The sequence below is a fragment of the Patella vulgata genome, chromosome 6 (assembly GCF_932274485.2).
Source record: "Patella vulgata chromosome 6, xgPatVulg1.2, whole genome shotgun sequence".
Taxonomy (NCBI): domain Eukaryota; kingdom Metazoa; phylum Mollusca; class Gastropoda; family Patellidae; genus Patella; species Patella vulgata.
Genome location: NC_065884.2, coordinates 65118152 through 65142630, shown reverse-complemented (window position 1 = coordinate 65142630; position 24479 = coordinate 65118152). Strand labels below are relative to the sequence as shown.

Genomic DNA, 24479 nt, shown 5'->3' with positions numbered 1-24479 from the left:
TTACGTAGCGTTACGCCCAATTAACCAGTGCATAGCAGAATATTGCAGAAAAACTAATTGTGTCACAATTGAGGCTATCAAAACGGCTACAATGTAAACAATACTGTTTGATACCTTAAATCACTGTCCAAAGTTTTAGGGAAGACCCCAGATTAAAGGAAGGGCTGTCATGTTGCTGTACTTGGGATAGATTTGATAGAACGGGAAGAATAGACACACTCCCTCAAAAGTTAAAGTATCAGAAGTCAATCCAGCAGTGGCCAGAGAGGGATTCCTTGGGCAATCGCTTCAGGAATATGCGGGACATAAAGAATTATTGGATTCCACTGTTCCACTAAATTAGTGATTTATTACACTATGAAGTATGTGGGTATGTGGTGTTCCGTGAACGAAAACAATGTGGTAACTCCCATTTGAGAAAGTAAAAGTGGGACATTTTACAGTTTTATTTTATCAATATCAGTAATTGTATATTCACAAAGCATAAAAATTCACCAGTGAAAGAGCACAAATCCAGGACTACCAAAGCCTTATAGGTCACTAGCCTGAAATTTATTATTGGTAGCCATAAATGTGACTTCATTTCATGTAAAAATATATCAAGAAACTATTATTTAATGTAAATCTCTATATTCTTTTAAAAAACAGCTTAAAACACATTTATTTAATCAGGCTTTTAACTGACTCTGTATACAATCGTTACCATGTCCATAATCTTGTTGTTTATTTATGATTACATTGTCACTTTGTAAAGTGCCCCTAAACATGTTATATGAAAGGGCGCACTATAGATATGCTGTAATAATAATAATAATAAAATAATTTTGTCGTCGTAGGTTTGTTGCAGTTACGAAATGAAATGGCGTATTATATCAGTCACCATGTTGAGAAGGAAGTAGACGAAGGTCATGTGACCTATAATCTAGGCAAGTTACCGGAACCAATCAACAGCCAGCGTTCATGTAGTAAATGTCCACAACTTTTAAACTGTGCTATATATCAGAGGTGAGCTGTATTTTCCAGAGTATGCTAAAATCGTCCGGGGAATGGGTGGCCGAATCGTTGAATGTGTGCGCGTTGGATCATAAGGTCTGTCATTGAGTCACATGGCGTGGTTTCGATTCCCAGCTTGCATGTGACTAGGAGTAGGGTCGTCTGTCTGAACCTCATGGATTTTCTTCTACAGCTAAAGGACCCCCGCAAAAGTGAATTATTGCAATAAAATAGAACCAAGTGTTAGTCCTGAAATGACCTAGTTTGTGTCAAGTGGATGTTAAACCTCCCTTTTCTTCCTCTAAAATGGCCCAATTCCAAAATGTCTCCAAATAAAGCTACAAATAGTGACTAGTATCATACATAAGGCAGAGTATATAATTATTTTGTAGCCGGTTTGATACTACTTCTGGGGCTCGCTAGCCTGGAGGTCGGGTGTTCGATCCCTGCATTGGCCGAGAAAGTTCATCCCGATTTTCCGGCGTGTTTTCCCCTTGTCAGTGATGCAGGACGGAGGGTCTGACAATGACAGCTGTCTAGTCCTTCGGATGGGACGAAAAAACAAGGTCCCATGTATACATTGGCGTGCAGGTAAAAGATCCCTTGGCAGTTGGAATTCGATATAAGAGTAGGCCATAATGCTGCTGCCTGGGCAAAAATTCCCGCATGGCACACTGTATGGCATACGACCATCTTCATTAGCCCAGTCAGAGCAGAACGGTAGGACGTTAAACCCCCATTTTCATTTCATTTGATTGTAGTCTCTGATCATTTTTTGAGGGAATTTGAGTTCCGTTATCATCATTTGAGGGAATTGGAGTTCCATGATCACTTTTTTAGGGATTTTGAGTTCCATGCAAACTACAATATTGTGAATATTAAATCTCTATAGAAGACATCAGTCCAAAATATTGTTCTCTTCCTTCATATTTACAGAGATGTGATAAATTGAAAGTTTTACGTCATTCAGCATCGTCCACAAGTATTAATGACTTCTTATCTTTCAATTAAAAACTGATATATTACGAAAACACCATTTTGTAATTTGCAGGGAACTCAAAATCCTTCAAATGGCAATCATCGACTCTAAAAGTCGACATCAATATTGATAATGTCTTATCCATATTGCCAAAACACATTCTATTGTAGATCTATTTCTATTGTCGCCTGTCTAACCTCTTGGGTTTTCTCTGGGTCCTCCGGTTTGCTCCCACTGCTAAAGACCCGAAATGACCTAGTTTGTGTCGAGTGGACGTTAAACCCTATTTCTCTCTCTCTCACTTGTCAAAATGTTGCGCTATATGTGTATAATTAAACCAGTGATTGTTTTCCACAAAATTATGTTGTGGTTTTTTTTCACCATTCTATTTGTAGATCTGTAGAGAAGTATGATCACAGAGAGAGCCATGCCATGTATCAACTGGTACCGGAATCTTTATCACATCTAACGACAGAACATCTGGATTATTTTATACATTGGATGTTATGTATGGATCTAGAAAAACAGGCAGCACAAAATACTGATATCAAACAACTCTGGTGTTCTACTAGCAGTGAAAGGTTAGTGTCCAGGGGGAATATATATCTAGTCTCCTGCACAGTCTACTGGCAGGACAAAGGTTAGTGTCGGGGGGGCAAACAACTATGGTGTTCTACTAGCATTGAAAGGTTAGTGTCAGGGGTGGGGGGGATATATCTAGTCTCCGGCACAGTCTACTGGCAGGACAAAATACTGATATCAAACAACTATGGTGTTCTACTAGCAGTGAAAGGTTAGTGTTGGGGGGGGGGGATGTATCTAGTCACCTGCACAGGACAAAATACTGATACAGGACAAAACAATTCTGGTGTTCTACTAGTAGTGAAAGGTTAGTGGTGGGGAAAAAATAGGTCTAGTTGCCTGCCCAACCTACTAGCAGGGAAAGGTTAGTGGTGGGGAAAAAATGGACCTGCTTGATTTGTCCGCCGATAGGTGAGCCGGTTTCTACTATGACGTACGCCGGTCAGGTTACGGTATCGAAGCAAATCAAGTGACTCGGCTGATGAATAATATGGCGTCGGATAATGTTATAATATTAAACCGGTTACATGACAAATCAAGCAGGGCCATTAAGTCTAGTTGCCTGCCCAACCTACCAGCTGTGAAAGGTTATTGGTGGGAAAAATAAGTCTAGTTGCCTGCCCAATCTACTAGCAGGGAAAGGTTAATGCAGGCCACCCCCTGCTCAGCTACATAAAAAAGGTTTCAAGGCTGCCGAAAGGCTCATTGATTGTGGCTCTGGTTCACTAACCAAGCATCGATGCAGATGTCAGCGAAGAGAGTTCCTTAGGATTTTCTAGTCTGGGTCCTGCTTCACGAAATTTTAACTAAGATAAAATCAAAATTTTAGTAATTTGATTGGATAATATTAGATTGATTTTAGTGCTTAGCCAATCAAAACTGAAGTATCTACTAAAATTTCGATTTTATCTTTAGTTAAGATTTCGAGAAACAGGGCCCTGGTAACAACACTGGTGCCGGTCAGATGTCTAATCATTTGGATGGAACAAAAAAACATGGTCCTTTGTATGTATTGGTGTTCAAATCAAAAAGAATTCTTGACATTTTGCATGACCTATGCCCGTCCTTATTTTGCCCTGTTAGTGCAGAAAAGTAAAACTAATAAACCCAATTTCATTTATTGCTGCCCTGACACCTTAGCTGCCTTTTGGTCTATGCTTCATTGCCTGGCAACACATGTTTTTATTTGTTTATTTTGTAGATAGCTAAGTAGAGATTGTATGGTATATACCCTTCTTCATTAGCTGGGGGGTTGGATGGCTGAATGGTTAGCGTGTGCACGCTGTATCATAAAGTCTGTCCAACCTCATGGGTTTTCTCTGGGTCCTCTGGTTTCCTCTCACTGCTAAAGACCCCTACACGCAAGCGAATTATTGAAATAAAATTAAACCTTATGTTAGTCCCGAAATGACCTAGTTTCTGTCGAGTAGACGTTATACCCCATTTCTCTCTCTCTCTCTTCATTAGCCAAGTTGCTGCAGTTGTATGTTTCGTTGCCTGGCAACTCATGTTTTTATTTGTGGTTTATTTTGTAGAGAGCTAAGTGGTGATTGTATTGCTGGTCTTGTCATTTATAAAACGGATGTAGGTCAGATATTAGCCAGTCAGAATTATTCCGAAGGTAGTGACTGTCTTATCACATTCACCAGACATCACGAGTAAGTTCTTCATTTATGTCCTGTCTTCATTGTGCAGGATGGGGGGGGGGGGGCGAGGGACAATGTATAGTCGTTCGGATGGGAACAAAAAAAAACAAAGTCCCATGTATACATTGGCATGCACGAAAAAAAAAATCCTTTGACAGACAATTAGATAAAAATAGGCCGTAATGCCACTGCCCAGTCAAAATTTACCTCTCATAGCACACTGTATGGCGTATGCCCGTCTTCATTAGCCTAGTCGGAGCAAAACAGGAGGATGTTAAATCCAATTTCATTTCTTGTTTTATAATCTATGTATTTGGGAACCAAAGAACAGATAAAACTCATATGTTTAGGCATGTGGGATTGGATCTATGACTTACATAGATGACAGATGATTAATTCAATGTGCCTCGGTATCCATGTCTATGTACTTGCATAATCTATATGTGTAAGTGATTGTCGAGATTACCAAGCCACTCATACAATTGGAATACACAGTGGAATTCTTTATATGGGTTGTGTGATGGGATCTGGAAATTACTTTCATTAACAGGGATGTGGGGTGCGGGGTGCTAGTAGTCTTATGTGTGCACTTTAGATCATAAGGTCTGTCATTAACTCAGGTGGCATGGGTTCGACCCCAAGCTTGCAGTATAGCCTGCCCAATCTCTTGGGTTTTCCCCAGTTCATCCGGTTTCCTCCCGCTGCTAAAGACCCCTACATGCAAGCAAATTATTGAAATAGAATTGTATCGTCCCGATATGGCATTAAACCCTTCTATGAACAGGTACCCGGTGAAATCTGTGAATGCCCCTTAAATTATTCTTGTATTTTCCAGTTATTCTCCAATCATGTTAAATTCTGTTGGCATGGTGAAGAATGATTTTGTTGTTATAAGTACTGAAGAGTGTCAGTTATTAGCTATCAGTACAGGTGTAATACAGAATATAACAGATAAATATATATATGTTGCTGTAGACAGGTAATTCTTATTAAAAAACATACTAAACTAGCGCTGTCTATCTACAATTAGGGGGTTAGATGGCCTGTCATTGAGACAACTGGCGTGGTTTCAAATCCCTGGTTGTACTTGACAAGGAGTAGGGTCGCCTGTCCAACCTCGTGGGTTTTCTCCGGGTCCTCTGGTTTCCTCCCACTGCTAAAGACCCCTACGCGCAAGCGAATTATGGAAATAAATTGAACCATATGTTAGTCCCGAAATGACCTAGTTTGTGTCGAGTGGACGTTAAACCCCATTTCTCTCTCTCTCTCTAAAATTATCCCACTTATTTTGCGTGGAAAATTCAACCACAAATGTGACCATTTTTAATTGAGTGGGTATCTGACCATATTCCTGAAGCAATGGTCTGAGAAATCCATCTCTGCCCATTGCTGGAATGGCTTCTGATACTTGAGCTTTTGAGGGAGTATGTCTATTTTTCCCGTTCAATCAAATGTATCCTAAGTACAGCAACATGACAGCCCTTCGTTTAATCTGGGTTCTTCCCTAAAACTTTGAACAGTGATTTAAGGTATTAAAAACGGTGAAAGTATTCTTTGTCTCCATACAGTATTGTTTACATTGTATTGGTGTTGATAGCCTTGTTTGTCAAGCAATTAGTTTTTCTGCAATATTCTGCTATGCACTGGTTAATTGGGCATAATAAAATCGTGAGTCATGACGTAACGTTATGTAAACATATTTGCTCCAATTTGGAGATTTGTTTAAAATGTAACGATGTTGTTACGCAGTCAGAAATTGGAACTGAAATTTGTTTCCATTAAAACAGTGTTTAGTGTGATTAGCTCTAATCACACGAAACACTGCGAGGAGTATGGTATATGTATCTGACTTGGATTTCTACCTTCTATTTTTACAGAGATACTTTACATACGGATAAAATTTTACAGCGTAAATTATTTCGATTAGATAAGTGTAATAATTTTAATACAATGGGATATCTGTTTACGAATTTATCACGTCTCATGTTGGATGACCCTCATAGGTGAGTTTCATAAATTAATCAAATTGTTGTTTATTGAGTTATCCTTTTAGTATTCGGTTCCCTCTTGTCTGAGGGCCTGGCAAGGGACTACGTATAATTGTTCGGATGGGACGAAAAACCAAAGTCCTGTATACACATTCATAAATTGCTTATTAATATATTCCTTTTGCAGCTTGACGGTTCCAAAACCACAAAAATGTACTGGATCATAAGGTCTGTCATTGAGTTAACTGGCACGGTTTCAATTTGCCACTTGTACCTGACTAGGAATAGGATTTCTCTGGGTCCTCCTATTTCCTCCCACTGCTAAAGACCCCTACGCGCAAGCGATTTATTGAAATAAAATTGAACCATATGTTAGTCCCGAAATGACCTTCTTTGTGTATTCTCTGCTAATGGTTCTCTGTTGTTTTTCCAATGATGTGATGAAATAATCGATCTAATTTAAAATATTTCAGTGCTAGATTAAGAGATTTGATCATTAACAAGAGGAAACCTGAATTTAATTTAACTTTATCCAAGAAATCTATAGAAAAAGGTAGGTTATTAATAAATTACATACGAACCCAAATTTATATTTAAATGCACAGATTTTGTTTCTTGGTTTACATACATTATTTCAAACATTTATTTCTTCAAAAAATTTGATAAGTAAGATCAAACGATAGAGGGTGGTTTGAATGGCGCCTTGTATCATAAGGTTTGTTATTGAGTCATCAGGCGTGGTTTCGATTCATCATGGGTTTTCTCCGGGTCCTCCGGTATTCTCCCACTGCTAAATACCCCTACGTCCAAGCGAATTGAAATAAAATTGAACCATATGTTAGTCCCGAAATGACCTAGTTTGTGTCGAGTGGACATTAAACCCCATTTTTCTCTCTCTCACAATATATAGAGAAATGAGATCACAAGCATCCAGCAGGAGTTTATTTAAAGATGATCAAGATTGGACACAATGACGGAATAACCTAAAGATAACACAGACATTTTTCAAAAAATTAAAAAGCAGAATTGTATGCTAATAATCTTCGTTCGTCCACAGATACTACTTTATTATCTGTGCCTGCTTATAGGAGACTCATAGGAAAATTATCTTTCCCTGTTAAATTTAAATCGAAGTTAAAAACACACTTGCTTAAATATTACTACAAAGTGTGACATTTGTAAAGCACTTATAAATATCACTGAATATGAAGTGCTATATAATAATAATAATATAAAAATGTTCAATTATATGAAACATTTCTAAAATATTAATTTTGTATTTTGTTCTATTTCCATTGTTACTTTTAATCTACTGTCATATTTTTAAATTAAACCAGATTGTTGTCAGTTTTGTTTGGTTGACATTTTGATATTACACTAATGTTACAAGACGCGATGCTAACAACGGAGTTTTAACTCGTGTGATGTCCTAAATTTATATGCTGTTTATTCTGTGTATGGTTGAGTTATTTAACTTCAGTGCTTATATATTTAAAGGGCAGGATGTTGGAAAGGCTATTATAGCCTAATCTTCAACCCTTCTTAAATAAAGTCATCATTATTATTATTATTGTGTCTGTTTCAGTGAAGAAACATTTTAAATCTATGAACAAGCCTCAGAAAACGGCCATTTTAAAGGTTTGTATAAAGATTTGATGTGTAAATTGAATATCGTCAGATTTGAGAATAAAATGGAGGTTAACATCCGTTTTACACAATATTTTAGAGACTAATGTATGGTATATTTTTATACGCCCACTTTTTTATGTGGACATATATTGTCATCGCCCGTGACACTCTACAGGTCACAATTTTTATCCTATTTTGATGAAACTTGAAATATAGGTTTATTTCCAAAAGATCTTGGTTCCTTTGGTTATTGGCATGATTGTACGAAAAATCATAATTTTCTTCTGATTTTGATGAAACTTGAAATACATGTTTATAGCCCAAAGATCGTGGTTTCTGGTGATATTCATGAATATCGGATCGTAACTTCCTGAATTATGGCCCGATTGTACAAAAAATTTCATTTTTAGTTTGTGGGGCCTGTAGAGGTAACAATTATTAACCGATTTGAATAGTGTAAAAGTATGTAATACAAAGGTTGTGGACCCTCTAGAAGTCACAAATTTTATCAGATTTTGATGAAACTTGAAATATATGTTTATATTGCAAAAATCTCGGTTCCTTTCGATAATCTTGCATATTGAACTGTAACTTCCTGGATTATGGCCACTGATTGTACAAAAATTCCCAGTTTTTTTGGGTTTTTTAGCTTGTTCCCTGACCATCTCTTGGAAAATGTGGGCATATTTTGCATGGCAACCGCTTGTCAATATTGATATCCCGAACATTATAACGTTCGGTGAAAATAGTCAGTGCCTGACAAATAAATGTCAACCAGATAGATTGAGTAAAGATTATGTTTGTATGTTTATTTAACAGGTATTGATGAGTAAAGATTATGTGTTAGTAAAAGGTTTCCCTGGAACAGGTAAGAAAACCTTTATTATCATTATCCGGGTCCGGGATGTAATGAGAGAGAGAAAGGGAGAGAGATCATTTCGGGACTAACACATGGTTCAATTCTATTTCAATAATTCGCTTGCGTGTAGGGTTCTTTAGCAGTGGGAGGAAACTGGAGGACCCAGACAAAACCTACAAGGTTGGACAGGCGACCCTACTCCTTGTCACGTACAACCGGGGATTCGAAACCACGCCAGTTGACTCAATGACAGGCCGTACGATACAGCGCGCGCGTGCTAACCATTCGGCCATCCAACCCCCCTTATCAAGTACAAATGAATAAGATAAGAGAACTCTTTTTGAAACGACATGTGTATAAACCTGTGATTGTTTTCCATATAAATTGTGTTGTGTTTTTTTTTATTGTACTCAATCTTAATTGCCACTTAAAGGGACAATTACACTCTTGCTGGCTTGACAGCTCCAGTAAATAAATATTAGCCTTATTCTAAGTATTAGATGTGTTAGTGTAATACCTGTTGTGTAAATTATCCATTAAATCCTATTTTACTTGTCCAGAGGGTTCGAAAATATTTTTAAATCCAAGTCTCATTTGAAAAGGTTTACGTAAGGCTTTTCAAATCATTTAGTTGAATTTTTCCAATTTTTTAAATTAGGTGTGTTAAGATGAAATTTGTATCGTCAATTAATTGGAATACTGTAAAATAGTACAATTTGTTGACCAGAATAAAGATTGGGACATATTATTCAGTTACAACAAGAGTGATATTGAGCCTTTAAGGATTATAGTCCTTTAAGATATGCAATATGAGTTAACTTTTGTCCATGATCTATGTTTCAGGAAAGACATCAACAATAGTAGCTTTAGTGAAGATATTGAGATCTTTAGGACAAACAGTTTTATTGACTAGTTATACCCATTCAGCTGTTGATAATATACTACACAAGTTAAAACAGGTAAATAACATCGGCTGTTGATAATAGACTGCATAAGTTAAAACAGGTAAATTATATAAACTGTTGATGATATACTACACAAGTTAAAACAGCAAAATTACATCTGTAAAGTGCTGACTCACTTACCTTGAGTTCTATAGTTGATCTTGGAGGTTCCAAAGTTCTTCAGGCTTTTCCACTTCCAGTCTGGTGTTCCTTTGTCTGTGGTGCAGAACAGGAGATCTGGCAAGGAACGGCATCTAATCCTGGCACAAAATACATATTGTTTCATTTTATTTGTTCCATTTTATTTGTTTTATAATTTAACATTTCATATTAAGTTGTTCAATATTAGGTTTTATCAAAGATTTATGCCAAAAACTAAGCTCTAAAGCCCTTAATCTGACAGAACGGAGTCAGGGTTCTCAGAGATTTGTAAAATGTCCCTAGGGGTTGGTGAGTGGAAAAAACATTGGGAACCAGTTCTGTAAGGCTGTCGTTTTTCTACTGTTTGCCTCCCAGCCACTGCTATGCTTAGATATATTTTATTTTTTTAGGATGGATTACCATTTTTAAGGCTGGGTAGGTTAGCTAGAATTCATCCGAATATACATGATCATTCAGCCGAAGTTTTAACGTCAAAGATTACAAGCGTTGGTGAATTAAGACGTTTTTACGCATCTCAGGTATTTACTTTAATTCCCATAATCCTTTGTTTCACAGGTGACAAACAAATTTCCCTCGTAGCACATTTCATGGTATGTTCCCAGTTGTTGTAGAAAAGTAAGACATCAAAGATCAAACCCCATTTATATTTATATCTATTTCAGAGTATAACATCCTGGGGGGTTGGATGGCTTAGTGGTTAGAACGTGCTCGCTGTATCATTAAGTCTGTCATTAAGTCAACTGGCGTGGTTTCGAATCCCCGGTTGTACGTGACAAGGAGTAGGGTCGCCTGTCCAACCTTGTGGGTTTTCTCCCTGGGTCCTCCGGTTTCCTCCCACTGCTAAAGAACCCTACGCGCAAGCGAATTATAGAAATAAAATTGAACCATATGTTAGTCCCGAAATGACCTAGTTTGTGTCGAGTGGACGTTAAACCCCATTCCCTCCCTCTGTCTAACTTCCTGGGTATTCCCAGTGGTCTTAATCCATTTTACTCCACTATACCCTGGGTTCATCCATGGGGAATGCACATATTCAAATTATCTGCCCTTGATTGTAGCTTGATTGTTTGAACCAATCAAAAAACAGTTTAAAAACAAGTCTTAGCCTCACTGTTTACGTTCACATCAATATGGCGGCTTGTTCACTCGATTATAAGAAAGTTTGCAAGAAACTTAATATAAAAGATGTGACATGCACACAAAAAGATGTCCTAAAATGTATTTTTGATGGGAAAGATCTTTTTATGTATTTGTTTGCCCAGTTGGAGCAGAACAGTAGGACGTTAAACCCTATTTCATTTCATTTATGTATTTAACAATTTTTTTGATTGGTCAATAAAAATAGCATAGTCATAAAGGGCAGATAATTTGAATACATGTGTCCCCAATTGATGAACCCAGTGGTTAGTGGAATGGAATAAGCCCACTTGGGATACCGAGTATGAGGATATAGTAGCTACGAAATGAAATGAAATGAAATAGGGTTTAAGGTCCTAATGTTCTGCTCCTAACCTGGGCTAATGAAGACGAGCATACGCCATACAGTTTATTATGAGGGAAATTTTGCCTGGGCAGCGGCGCTACCGCCTACTCTTATATCGAATGTCAACTTCCAAGGGATCTTTTACATGCACGCCAATGTGTACTCGGGACTGCGGCTTTTCGTCCCATCCAAACGGACTAGACAGCAGTCCTTGTCAGGCCCTCCGTCCTGCATCACTGACAAGGGGAAACCACGCCGGAAAATCTGGATGAACCTTCTCGATTAATGCAGGGATCGAACACCCGACCTCCAGACTAGCAAACCAGCGTCTTACCCACTTAGCCACGTGACAACCCCCCCCCCCCCACTCAGGATACTGCGGATGAGGATATATTAGCTACGAGAATATATATATATATTTCAGGGTATAGTAGCTACAAGTTGTCTGGGTACCAATCATCCTATTTTTACACAGAGACGATTTGACGTGTGTATCATTGACGAGGCATCACAAGTATTACAGCCCGCTTGTCTCGGACCTATCTTTACTTCAGATAAATTTATTCTAGTCGGTGATTCTAAACAACTCTCGCCTGTTGTACAGAGTAGAGAAGCTAGGTATGTACGGGTATCTTGACTTAAATATATATCTGGCCCCGGATTCACAAAGCTATGAGGCATTGCAATGACTGAATGGTTAGCGTGTGTGCGTTGTATTATAAGGTCTGTTATTGGGTCAACTGACAAGGAGTATGGTTGTCTGTCAAACCTCTTGGGTTTTCTCCGGGTCCTCCGGTTTCCTCCTACTGCTAAAGACACCTACTCGCAAGTGAATTATTGAAATAAAATTGAACCTAGTTTCTCTCTCTCTCTCTCGCTCGCTCTCTGAAAGCTTTCTCAGACTTACAAATTTACTCAACTTTCAATCACTGTTTATGAGAAATATCTTTGATCCAGAAACATAAAACTTTTCACATAGTTTCTTATGTATTTCATACATTAAAACAACAAAAGTTTTATAAAGGGCTATATTGCAGTTCAAATAAGGCAAACAATTTTGAGTAAATTCTTTACTTACGTCTGAGATCTAGGTATGTTGTAAATACTGTATTATTTATATCAGAGATCTAGGTATGGAGGAAAGTCTGTTTATAAGATTAGATGGAATGGGAGCTAGTTATGAACTTAATTTACAATACAGGATGAATAGGTGAGAAAGTTAAAGGGAATGGGGTTTAACGTCCTACTATCCTACTCCGCCTGGGCTAATGAAGAACAGTTTACGCCATACAGTTTGCTATGAGGGAAATTTGCCCGGGCAGCTGTGCTACGGCTTACTCTTATATCGAATTCCAACTGTCAAGGGTTCTTTTACGTGCAAGCAAATGTGTACACGGAACCTTGGTTTTTCGTCTCATCTGAATGACTATATACGTTACCCCTTGCCAGGGACTGACAAGGAGGGAACCACGCCAGAAAATCCTGATGAACATTCTAGGCCAACAACGGGATCGAACAAGAGACCTACAGGTTAGCAAGCCAGCGTCTTACTCATTGAGCCACTACGGTTCCTGAACAGGTTGAATATTAATCCTACATGAATGAACCCAGAAATTGAACCATTTTTGGACCGATATTCTTATTAGAGTTTCAACTTTCACAATATTGTAGTTTACAAGTGCTTAAAAATCTCTCTATAATTAAACATACATTATGCAAGAGCTAAATCTGCCTATTGCAATTTTTTATTTAGGCTTCAGATGTTATATAAATTATTAATTAGACCTTTATTTACATGACAAGCTCAAAGTCAACTCTGTAGACCCACGGATGGCTTGGATAAAGTTTGGATTTAAATAGTCGTCCATTTAAAATTAAATCAATAAATGGAGAACGTTTACTGTTAGTCGCTGATGTCATTACCAGAAACTGGTGATGAAAGGCCTGCCAAGTGAGGCTACCATATAGCCATTGAACATGTTACTTGATAATCGAGAATATTTGGGTGGAGTTATCGTCTCAAAGGATTGACAATTCTCATAGACGGTGCAGACACAATTGATGCCTATTTCTAGTCCAAACTTCCAACAGTAACAATTCCGTTCAGAACAAAGTAATTTGACTGAAATTTTCAACATTTTCTTTTTTTATCAACTATTTTTGAATTATTATAGCAAGAATGACCAACTCTTTATAAAACTCTTATATCTTTAACAGAGTTATAATGAAGTTAGGTAATGAACTTGTTTATGGAGGTGCTCTACAGTGTGGTAGTAAAATAGCTAGTGAAGGTTGTCTAGTATTATCTCATCCAATCAACATGTCTGTAAGTATTTCTAGTACAATCTTATCCAATCGACTTGTCTGTAAGACATTTTGCACAGGCAGTGGCACTATGGCCTACTCTTATATCGAATTCCTACTGCCAAGGGATCTTTTAAGTGCATGCCAATGTGTACACGGGACCTTGGTTTTTCGTCCCATCTGAACAGCTAGACAGCTGTACTTGTCAGGCCCTCCGTCCTGCATCACTGACAAGGGAAAACCATGGCAGAAAATCACAAGGAACTTTCTCAGCCAATGCAGGGATCGAACACGCAACCTCCAGACTAGCGAGCCAGCATCTTAGACACTTAGCCACCGTGGCTCCCCAGATTATTGGGAGGGATAACAATTTCTGGTAATTATTTAGTTATTGCTCTTGATTATGTTATGTTGTATTGTAATTTCAGGGTGAATGTGATTGGTTGAAACAAGTATTAGACTGTAATATTAACCAATCAGCTGTATTTTGTGATACTCAACAGGTTGGTTAATGATATATTTCTGCAACTATATTCATCCTAGTAGAAGTACTGTGTTTCTTTAATGTCTGCTTCCGCTGAAGTGGGGGGGTTGGATGGCCGAATGGTTAGCACATGCTATCATAAAGCCTGTCATTGAGTCAACTGGCGTGGTTTCGAATCCCTGGTTGTACGTGACAAGGAGTAGGGCTGCCTCTCCAACCTCGTGTGTTTTCTCTGGGTCCTCCGGTTTCTTCCCACTGCTAAAGACCCCTACGCGCAAGCGAATTATTGAAATAAAATTAAACCATATGTTAGTCTTGAAATGACCTAGTTTGTGTCGAGTGGACGTTAAACCCCATATCTCTCTCTCTCTCTCTCTCTCTCTCTCTCTCCGCTAAAGTGATATTGCAGATAAGACCTAGGAGAGCCAAATGTTCTTCCTGCATTTTTAGAATATGATTTTGCAGTCTTTCCATTTAAGGCCTTTAGGAATTGGTTTAGTGGGAAGTTCTTCCCTTTATTTAATAAAAAAATATATCGTTTGGTATTTCCATCGTAAAAATATAATCTCAGTTAAACTTACAATTATTTTACTTTATAATCTTCTGGGAGACGTGGAGTGGGGGCGGGGAGAGAGGGGATTCCGAATGGTTAACGCATATGTGTTGCATCATAAAATTGAACCATATGTTGGTCCCGAAATGACCTAGTTTGTATCGAGTGGACTCTAAAACCCATTTCTCTATTAACCAACTAAAGAATTAAAATATAATAAGTTAAACTTGTATATTCCAGGTACCGGCACCAGAAGTCTGTGATAAAAAAGGTGTAATTGAAAATCCTGTAGAAGCAGAAATTATCTCAACGATAATACTAACTTTGTTAAAGGTCAATGATATTCTTTCACTGTAACCTGGGTATCATTTAATCTTGTGTATCTAGCACTAATTTCTTTCACATTCATTCAATATCAAATCTTTGTTTAAAGATTCGTAAAAATTGTGTAATATCACCAAAAATCATCTAATTTGTACTTGTGTCCAATTTAAAGCTGACCATTTAATTTTGATAATGAATGTCCAATTTACAAACGTTTAATTTCTCGATCACTGTTAAAAAATAAACAACCCAATTGATTATTGATGTATAATGATTAATATTTGAACAGTGGTCAGGAAATTAAACGCTTGTAAATTGGACACTCATTAACAAAATTAAACAGTCAGCTTTAAACTGGACACAAGTAAAAATTAGATGATTTGGGGTGATTTGATATTGAATGAATGTGAAAGAAATTAGTGCTAGATACACAAGATGAAATGATACCAGGGTTACAGTGTTTTAACCCTTTCATGTCATATGTACCATATTTTGAACTAAATATGTCTGTTAGTAGTTTATCTTTTCAGTCTATTTTTTATTGCACTTTAAGGAGGTGGTCTAGTGTGCACATGAAATCAGGTGGTCTATCATTGAACCTGACAAGGAGTAGGGTCGTCTGTGCAACCTTGTGGGTTCTCTCTCTCTCTCTCTCTCTCTTTCTCTCTCTGAATATTGTGTTATAATCATCTGGAGATATTTATTTATGGTGGGGCACCTTCGATTGAAGTCGAAGGTCACCTGATAAAAGGAATTTGTCGATGAGTAACCTATTCAAATGTCTTCTGTTATGCAATGATTTCTTTCTCGATATATTTTCAGGCGGGTATTGAAGCAGTTGATATAGGAGTTATTGCTCCATACAGAAGTCAGGTCAAACTTCTCCATTCACAGTTAAAAAAGATCAAAGTTGAAGAGGTCGAGGTCAACACTGTTGATCAATATCAAGGTCGTGACAAGAAGGTCATAATTATTTCGTTTGTGAGAAGTTATTCAGAGCGTTCCAAGTCCTCGGTAAGATATGTCGTAGATTTTACAGATGGATGTAACGGATCCAAGGATTTCTTTAAAGGATCCTGAGCAATTAAATTGTAAAACTTTATTTGCCTTTATTCCATTGTCGCTAGGGGGATCACGTGGGTAAGACGCTGGCTCGCTAGCCTGGAGGTCAGGTATTCGATCCCTGCATTGGCCGTGAAAGTTCATCCAGATTTTCTTTGTCAGTGATGCAGGACGGAGGACCTGACAAGGACAGCTGTCTAGTAGTTCTGATGGGACGAAAAACCGAGGTCCCCTGTACATATTTTCGTGCACGTAAAAGATCCCATGGCAGTTGAAATTCGATATAAGAGTAGGCTGTAGCGCCGCTGCCCGGGCAAAATTTCCCTCATAGCACACTGTCTGGCGTATGCCCGTCTTCATTAGCCCAGTTTAGGAGCAGAACAGTAGGACGTTAAACCCCATTTCATTTCATTTCATTTCATTTTCATTGTCGATAATTGTATTCATTCCCCTTTTTTGGCAAACTGTGAAAATTTGAGTTCTTGAAACCAAATATAGTTGTTGATCTAGCACTGGTTGGATGCTGGTTCTCCCTCCTCTGCCTTCAACTTCCCCCCAAATTAAAAACAAAACCATTGACCCACTCTCACTCTTAACAAAGTTGCTCAGTTGCTGCATTCTATTGTAGCTAGTCGTATTCATGCCCCGTCTTTGACAAACTGAAAATGTGAGTTCATAGCGGTTGAGATATCACTGTATAGTTTGTTTTTGATCGTTACATGTATTCATGCCCCTTCTTTGACAAACTGTGGAAATTTGAGTTCTTGAAACGACATGGTGGTTGATACTGTTTGGATACTGGTGCTTCTTCCGTCACCTCCCAGGGGGATTGGATGGCCGATTGGTTAGCACGTGCACGCTGTATCATAAGGCCTGTCATTGGGTCAATTGGTGTGGTTTCGAATCTCCAGTTGTACGTGACAAGGATTAGGGTCGCCTGTCCAACCTTGTGCATTTTCTCCGGATCCTCCGGTTTCCTCCCACTGCTAAAGACCCCTACGCGCAAGTGTATTATTGAAATAAAATTAAACAATGTGTTAGTCCCGATATAACCTAGTCTGTGTCGAGTGGACGTTCAACCCCATTTCTCTCACTCTGTCACCTTCCACTTCTCGGAAATAAAAAAACAAAAACATTGACCCGCTCTTGACAAAGTTGCTTGTGTGCTACATTTTATTGTGGCTAGTGTATTATAGTCCCTTCAGTGGCAAACTATGAAAATCTGAGATCTTAAAAATAGATAGTGGTTAAGATATCCTTTGTTTTTTGTTTTTGATCAGAGAGGTGAGTTGTTAGATGATATTAAAAGATTAAATGTAGCTGTAACTAGAGCTAAGTTAAAGTTAATAATGGTCGGAGATATATCAACATTAAATAGATATACACCCTGTTCTACTATAATAACATCCATGAAAAACACAGATCAAGTATCCTTTTTATATCACCCATTTTATTGTGGATGTATTATGTTGTCCGTCTGTCACAAATTAGCTTGTGAATGTGATATAGGTTACATTTTTAACGGATCCTTAAAAAATGTGGTGTGAAGCATTGTGGTCATGAGAGGACGAACCCTATTGATATTAAGCATTCCACAACTTTCTGTTTAAAGTGCCTATTACCGGTACGGATCATAGCCTGTCATAGTCATAGTGTGTTTGCGATAAGATTTTTTTAAAGATATTTATCAAGGAATTTTGAACGTTTAGTTGCTGTGTGTACAAGGAGTCGTCTGTCCAACCTCATTGGTTTTCACCAGGTTCTCCGGTTTCCTCCCACTGCTAAACACCCCTACGCGCAAGCAAATTATTGAAAGAAAATGTTAGTCCCGAAAAGACCTAGTTTGTGTTGAGTGGACGTTAAACCTCATTTCTCTATCTCTCTTTCTCTCTCTCTCTGTCTCTACCATATGCCACGATTCATTGTGATATGTCATGATTGTCTGCAATATGCTGACCAGGGCCGTAACTAGCTCAGAGCAACGAGGGGGGGCGAGAAGTGTTCTCAGGGGTGCTGTAAAATTGACGGACAATGTATATCTATTGTTTTTATGGTCAAAAATTTTTTCACAGGAGGGGGGGGAAGGGCGTGAAACTTTATGCGGAAGGGGGGGGGGGGCTTTGCACTCTCCCTAGTTACGGACCTGATGCTGACCATAATTAACTGCAATATGCCGCGATTAAAAGAAAGAATATTATATTGAAGTGTGTGAGTCCAGCTTTATAATGTCTAAGATGTTACTTTAATTTCATCATGTTTGGCGCAATATACAGAACAGTAGGACGTTAAACCCCATTTCATTTCATTTGGCGCAATAAAGCTCGGTTGGTGCTGACTTGCCATAAAACCACTATTAGTCACTTCAATTAGCACTTTTATGATACAAATATTTAAGTTTCTTAACACATCCATAGATTATCAAATTACCCAAAGATGCCCATGTTCAACATAGTGCAGATATAGAGGTCTGAATCCGGATGAAGATTTACAATATTGATGTTGATGAAGAGAAGAAAATTGTAATGCATTGTTACCATATTGCTGGGACTATAAAATACTAATATTATGTACACACCCCTCTTTATGTTTAGCCGGTTGTAATTGACGAGGAGTAGGGTCACCTGTCAAACCGCGTGGGTTTTCTCCGGGTCCTCTGGTTTCCTCCCACTGCTAAAAGACTCCTACGCGCAAGCGAATTATTGAAATAAAATTGAATCATATGTTAGTCCCGAAATTACCTAGTTTGTGTCGAGTAAACGTTAAACCCCATTTCTCTCTCTCTCTCTCTCAATGTTTAGGGATCAAGTGGACTAATGCATGCACTTTAGATAATAGTGGTTGTCATTGAGTCAATATTATATAATGTCAATAGGTATGACATATTCTTAGAACCTACAAAAATTAAATATCGTACTAAGTCATAAATAGATTGCATAAAATAAGAATTATATATTTTATTTAATGCATACAGATTTGTATTTATTTTATTACTTCATATTGGTCGTATCAAAATGGTTTTTCAAAGAATCAATTTCAAAACTTCACCTAATTAATCATAATCCATTATTTCCACATAAAGAATTTTATTACTTCCATTCATGTAATTATCATGAAATTGTAAATCATTGATTCATCATCATCATATTATATTTCTGTGATAAACTGGTTTACAATCAAATCATACTCTCAGAGTTATTATTTAGTAACTTATAGAAATTGGTCAAAGGGAGATAACTGCAGTTTGTAATTTACCGATCACATGACCAAACCTTTCAAACTGTCATAACATAACAAGTTTGGATTTTACTTATGAGTAAGTAATAGAGTAATTGAATGCATTTTAATTGGCTCATAATGTAGGTCATTGCAGAAGGAAAAGGGGTGGAGCCATATGGGATGTCTGTACCATTTTTTCCAGGGTTGTCACAGTTAGCTTGGGCTGCTGAATGTTGTGTTTATTTACTTGGTTGCTAGATATAGATTGTTTTTGTTCTGATAGTGATGGAGATAATTTGCAGATGTTGATATAATATTGTATTCATATAACTACAAGGCAGGTGTTAATTTTAATATCAAATCAGAGTTCTAAATATGGGTTGTCAAATTTATGTTTACCTATTTCTGACACTCGGTATAGTATTGTTTGTTCATTGTGTAAGATATGAGCCTACTTGGAAATCACTTGACAGTCGTCCATTACCAGAATGGTATGATCAAAGTAAAATAGGTATTTTCATACACTGGGGAGTTTTCTCTGTTCCAAGTTTTGGATCGGAATGGTTCTGGTATTACTGGAAAGGATCCAAAATCAGAAGTTATGAGATGTTTATGGAAGAGAATTATCCTCCTGGCTTCACTTATGCTGATTTTGCCTCCCAGTTTCATGCAGAATTCTATAATCCAAAGAAATGGGTGGACATTTTTAAAGCTAGTGGTGCCAGGTTAGTGTTACAATATTCAATTCAATATGCAATGATTCTCTTGCTTCAATTTGTAATAATCCCCTTGCTTCATTGTAATAATTCCCTTGCTTCATTTGTAATAATTCACTTGCTTCAGTGACCATCCATCACGGCTAAATCTATTTGTTAAGGCCAACTCAATTTTTGTCAATGTAATAATCCTTTGTTTTAATGACCATCAATCACTCAGTCCAACATATATACCCCAGATTTTTGCAATATTTAGTGTTAATTGTTGACTGTCATTACCAGTTATTAATAATTACAAGAAACACACCCACTGAACTGTGATATTTGATACCACTTACGTTTATAAGAGTTTCATCTTTGATATTTGTAAATAGGACTACAGTTTCCTTTCAAGTCCTTTAATACAGTAACACAACCACTGGTTTATTATAGCCCACAAAAAAAGAATGAATGTTTTAGTCTATATATATTGGGGGGGGGGGCCGAATTGTTAGTGTGTTGTATCATTAGGTCTGTCATTGAGTCAACTGGCTTGGTTTCGATTCCCCGGTTGTATGCGGGTTTTCTCTAGGTCCTCCGGTTTCCACCCACTGCTAAAGACCCCTTTGTACAATTGATTTATTCAAATAAAATGGAACCATATGTTAGTCCCCGAAATGACCTAGTTTGTTTCGAGTGGACGTTAAACCACATTTCTCTCTCTCACTTATTAAAAGCTGCTGGCTGTCATTTGAGGGATTTTGTGATGAAAGTTGAATCTCTAAATCAGCAATGTCAGTTCAGCATTGACAAAGCTATGAAGAACTGAAAATTTGATGGGCATCTTTTTAATCTGAGGGGACTGGGTGGCCAAATGGTTTGATGTGTGCGCATTATATCATTAGGTCTGTCATTGAGTAAAGTGGCGTGATTCGATTCCCCACTTGTACATGTCAAGGAGAAGGGTCGCCAATCTAGCCTCGTGGGTTTTCTCAAGGTACTCCAATTTCATCCAACAGCTAAAGACACCTACATTATTGAATTATAATTGAACCATGTGTTAGTCCCAAAATGACCTAGTTTGTGTCGAGTGACCATTAAATTTATTTTTGCTTCAAATATATTTACTGACAATGATCCCTATGAATAAATTTATTACAGATATGTTGTACAAGTTACTAAACATCATGAAGGTTTTACCAGTTGGCCATCAAATCATTCCTTTAACTGGAACGCCATGGCTGTCGGACCAAATAGAGATCTTGTTGGTTTGTATATTCTTATATCTGTGATTCGATCTGGATATTTCAGCGCAGTTTCCCCTTGTCAGTGGTGCAGGACGGAGGACAGCTGTCTAGTTTACTGGATAGTACAAAAAATTTAGGTCTTGTGAACACATTGACATACTGTGATATTCTGAATGTATTAGAAATTCAGAATTAGATGTTGCTGATTGCTATTCATGGGATTTTGAATGATATTTGATATTAGTTCCCAAAATGACCTAGTTTGTTATGAGTGGACGCTGCTCTCTCTCTCTCTCTCTCTCTCTCTATCTCTCTCTGGATTTTGAATGATATTTGATGTTGATTTGAATTTTGTTTATTATAGGTGAATTAGCTGATGCTGTTCGTAGTAATTCTGATTTACATTATGGTGTTTATCATTCGTTATTTGAATGGTTTAATCCGTTATATAATATGGATAAAGCTGCTAATTACACTACTAATGTCTATGAACAGGTATGTATATACATGTATATTGAGTTCTTAAGGGTAGCACTTCTTTTAGACTATGGAGAGAGCCCCTGGTGCCTCGGTATCTGGCTCGCAAACTAGAAGTTCATGAGGGTAGCACTTCTTTTAAACTATGGAGAGAGCCCCTGGTGCCTCGGTATCTGGCTAGCGAACTAGGAGTTCATGAGGGTAGCACTTCTTTTAAACTATAGAGAGAGCCCCTAGTGCCTCGGTGTCTGGATTGTGAACTAGGAGTTCATGAGTTTGATCCTGGTGTTGGCTTAGAAAGATCCTCCAGATTGTCCGACATGGTATTTCTATGCCAGTAAGTAGTGCATTAAAATTTATTGGGATTTTAATACGCCCACATTGAAATGTGGTCGTATATTACCATCAGCCCCATTGATCCACCCGTCCGTCCACACTTCGATCACTTTGAAATATCTTGTAAACACTCTAGAGGCTAAAGTTAATATCCGATTGACTTTAAATTTATACACAGTGTTAATGGTCATGAGACGTGGAATCTTATTGATTTTCAACAATTTCCTATAATTAACTGCTGTGGGTGTATGTTTCATTGCCTGGCAACCTATCTTTTTAGTTTATATAAATACCACGTTCAGTCACTGTAGAACCAAAGTGTGTCCTGAAATCACATGACAAAACAAGCCACTGTCGTTATCTTTGGAATGACGTATTGAAATATCTTGTATTATATGTTGATGTTTGCAGACGAAATCGTCACCAGAATTATATGAACTAGTAAAGAGATATAAACCGGATATAGTCTGGTCAGATGGACAAATGGGGGCTGATTCTAATTATTGGAAATCAAAGGAATTTCTTTCATGGCTCTACAATGACAGGTCTGTATCCATATAAATCTTACACAGCCCATAAAATCACTGAGCTCCGTTATTGTTACAAAAAACATGCGGCTTAATCCATGCATACATCTACTTCACTGATTAAACTTTTATCTGGCTTCAAATACTTTAGTACTCTACTTTTATTTTTCAGTCCAGTAAAGGATCGAGTTGTTGTCAATGATAGATGGGGCTCAGAAACTAAATGTAAACATGGTGGATATTACACATGTCGTGATCGCTATAATCCAGGTAATAAAATATGATTTATAGAAGATTCAAACCAGATTATCACTTTAAGTTATCAGAGATTTAAAGCAACCTAGTAGGCTACATATGATCATCATTTCAATCTTATTTATGATAATTATATAACTTTTTTATGGTTATTATTTAACTCTTTTAAGATAATTATTTAATTCTTTTATGATTATTATTTAACTCTTTTATGATAATTATTTAACTCTACTCTTTTTTGATAATTATTTAATTCTTTTATGATTATTATTTAACTCTTTTATGATAATTATTTAACTCTACTCTTTTTTGATAATTATTTAATTCTTTTATGATTATTATTTAACTCTTTTATGATTATTATTTAACTCTTTTATGATTATTATTTAACTCTTTTATGATTATTATTTACTCTACTCTTTTATGATTATTATTTAACTCTTTTATGATTATTATTTAACTCTTTCATGATTATTATTTAACTCTTTATGATTTTTATTTAACTCTTTTATGATTATTATTTAACTCTTTCATGATCATTATATAACTCTTTATGATTATTATTTAACTCTTTTATGATCGTTATATAACTCTTTTATGATTATTATTTATGATAATTATTTAACTCTTTTCTGGTTAATATGTATCCAACTCTGTTATGATGCTTATTTAACTCTTTATGGTTATTATTTATGAGTATTATTTGACTCTGATTATTAGTTAACTATGTTATGATGCTTAATTATTTTACTCAGTTATGATCATTAATTAACTCTTTTATGATGCTTATTTAACTTGTATTATTATTGTTTGTGGTCATTATTGAACTGTTTTGTGATAATTATTTCAGGAACACTTCAGAAGAAAAAATGGGAGAACTGTATGACTCTTGATTTACATTCGTGGGGTTATAGAAGAAGAGCGAATATAAAAGACATCATTACCATTGAAAATCTTATTGCTACAATAGTTGAAACAGTCAGGTAGGACATTTTAATATATCTGAAGTATAATATGAAAGTAGAAATAGGTGTGTTCTTCTGTCATTACACACTAATTATAACAATTTAGTACTAATGGCTTTTGAGAAACAAACATTTAACAATTTGAAGCTAAAGGTTATTGAGAAGAGCAATCCAGTACTCTGTATTTTTAAAAAAAAAAAAAAAAATTCCCAACATGAAATAAATAGGCAAAATTTTAATAGGTGTTCTCGTAAAACCAATTTCAAATGAGTGTGGCCTAATCTGCTCTTGTCTTATAATTTCAGTTGTGGAGGGAATATCCTGATTAATGTGGAGATATATTGTCGCGGTATTGATGATCTTGTCTTATAATTTCAGTTGTGGAGGGAATATTCTGATTAATGTGGGACCAACAAGTTCTGGTATTATTGTTCCTATATTTGAAGAAAGGTTGCGACAGATGGGACAATGGTTGGCAGTAAATGGAGAAGCCATTTATGCATCCAAACCATGGACATATCAGAATGATACCTTGACTCCGAAAGTATGGTAAATATCAGAGTAGCAGTTTCAGACGTTTAGCTGTCCATTGCCATGGCCCATAGGCGTACGGGGAAATTTTTGACTGGGGGGGGGGGGGGCGTTGGTGGTTGATGCCCCAAAAGGAGTTAGGTTCTTAGTATGTTACATAATAATAATAATAATAATAATAATAACTTTATTTTCTTATAAAACTACAAATATATATATTATTTACAGACAAATGATC

The 24479-nt window shown here is 36.9% G+C and overlaps 2 protein-coding genes across 2 annotated transcripts in view; both read left to right on the top strand.

Annotated features, from left to right (window-relative positions):
• Window positions 1–19119, top strand: part of LOC126823324 (DNA replication ATP-dependent helicase/nuclease DNA2) — a 35028-nt gene extending 15909 nt beyond the window's left edge. The window contains exons 14-31 of the mRNA XM_050552089.2: window positions 837–1005; window positions 2368–2553; window positions 4090–4212; window positions 5036–5179; window positions 6078–6203; window positions 6662–6741; window positions 7774–7826; window positions 8637–8685; window positions 9520–9635; window positions 10172–10300; window positions 11690–11883; window positions 12389–12475; window positions 13483–13591; window positions 13998–14072; window positions 14847–14939; window positions 15753–15944; window positions 17273–17419; window positions 18407–19119. Of these exons, the coding sequence (XP_050408046.1) occupies window positions 837–1005; window positions 2368–2553; window positions 4090–4212; window positions 5036–5179; window positions 6078–6203; window positions 6662–6741; window positions 7774–7826; window positions 8637–8685; window positions 9520–9635; window positions 10172–10300; window positions 11690–11883; window positions 12389–12475; window positions 13483–13591; window positions 13998–14072; window positions 14847–14939; window positions 15753–15944; window positions 17273–17419; window positions 18407–18463 (2129 nt within the window). The 3' untranslated portion in view covers window positions 18464–19119. The remainder of the gene's footprint in view (window positions 1–836; window positions 1006–2367; window positions 2554–4089; window positions 4213–5035; window positions 5180–6077; window positions 6204–6661; window positions 6742–7773; window positions 7827–8636; window positions 8686–9519; window positions 9636–10171; window positions 10301–11689; window positions 11884–12388; window positions 12476–13482; window positions 13592–13997; window positions 14073–14846; window positions 14940–15752; window positions 15945–17272; window positions 17420–18406) is intronic.
• A 132-nt stretch (window positions 19120–19251) lies between these two features.
• LOC126824482 (alpha-L-fucosidase) lies at window positions 19252–24082 on the top strand. The gene is made up of 7 exons (XM_050553715.1): window positions 19252–19933; window positions 21065–21171; window positions 21515–21645; window positions 22375–22508; window positions 22663–22760; window positions 23596–23728; window positions 24016–24082. The coding sequence occupies exons 1-7, from the start codon at window positions 19584–19586 to the stop codon at window positions 24080–24082; spliced, it is 1020 nt and encodes a 339-aa protein (XP_050409672.1). The 5' UTR covers window positions 19252–19583.
• Window positions 24083–24479: the final 397 nt, after the last annotated feature.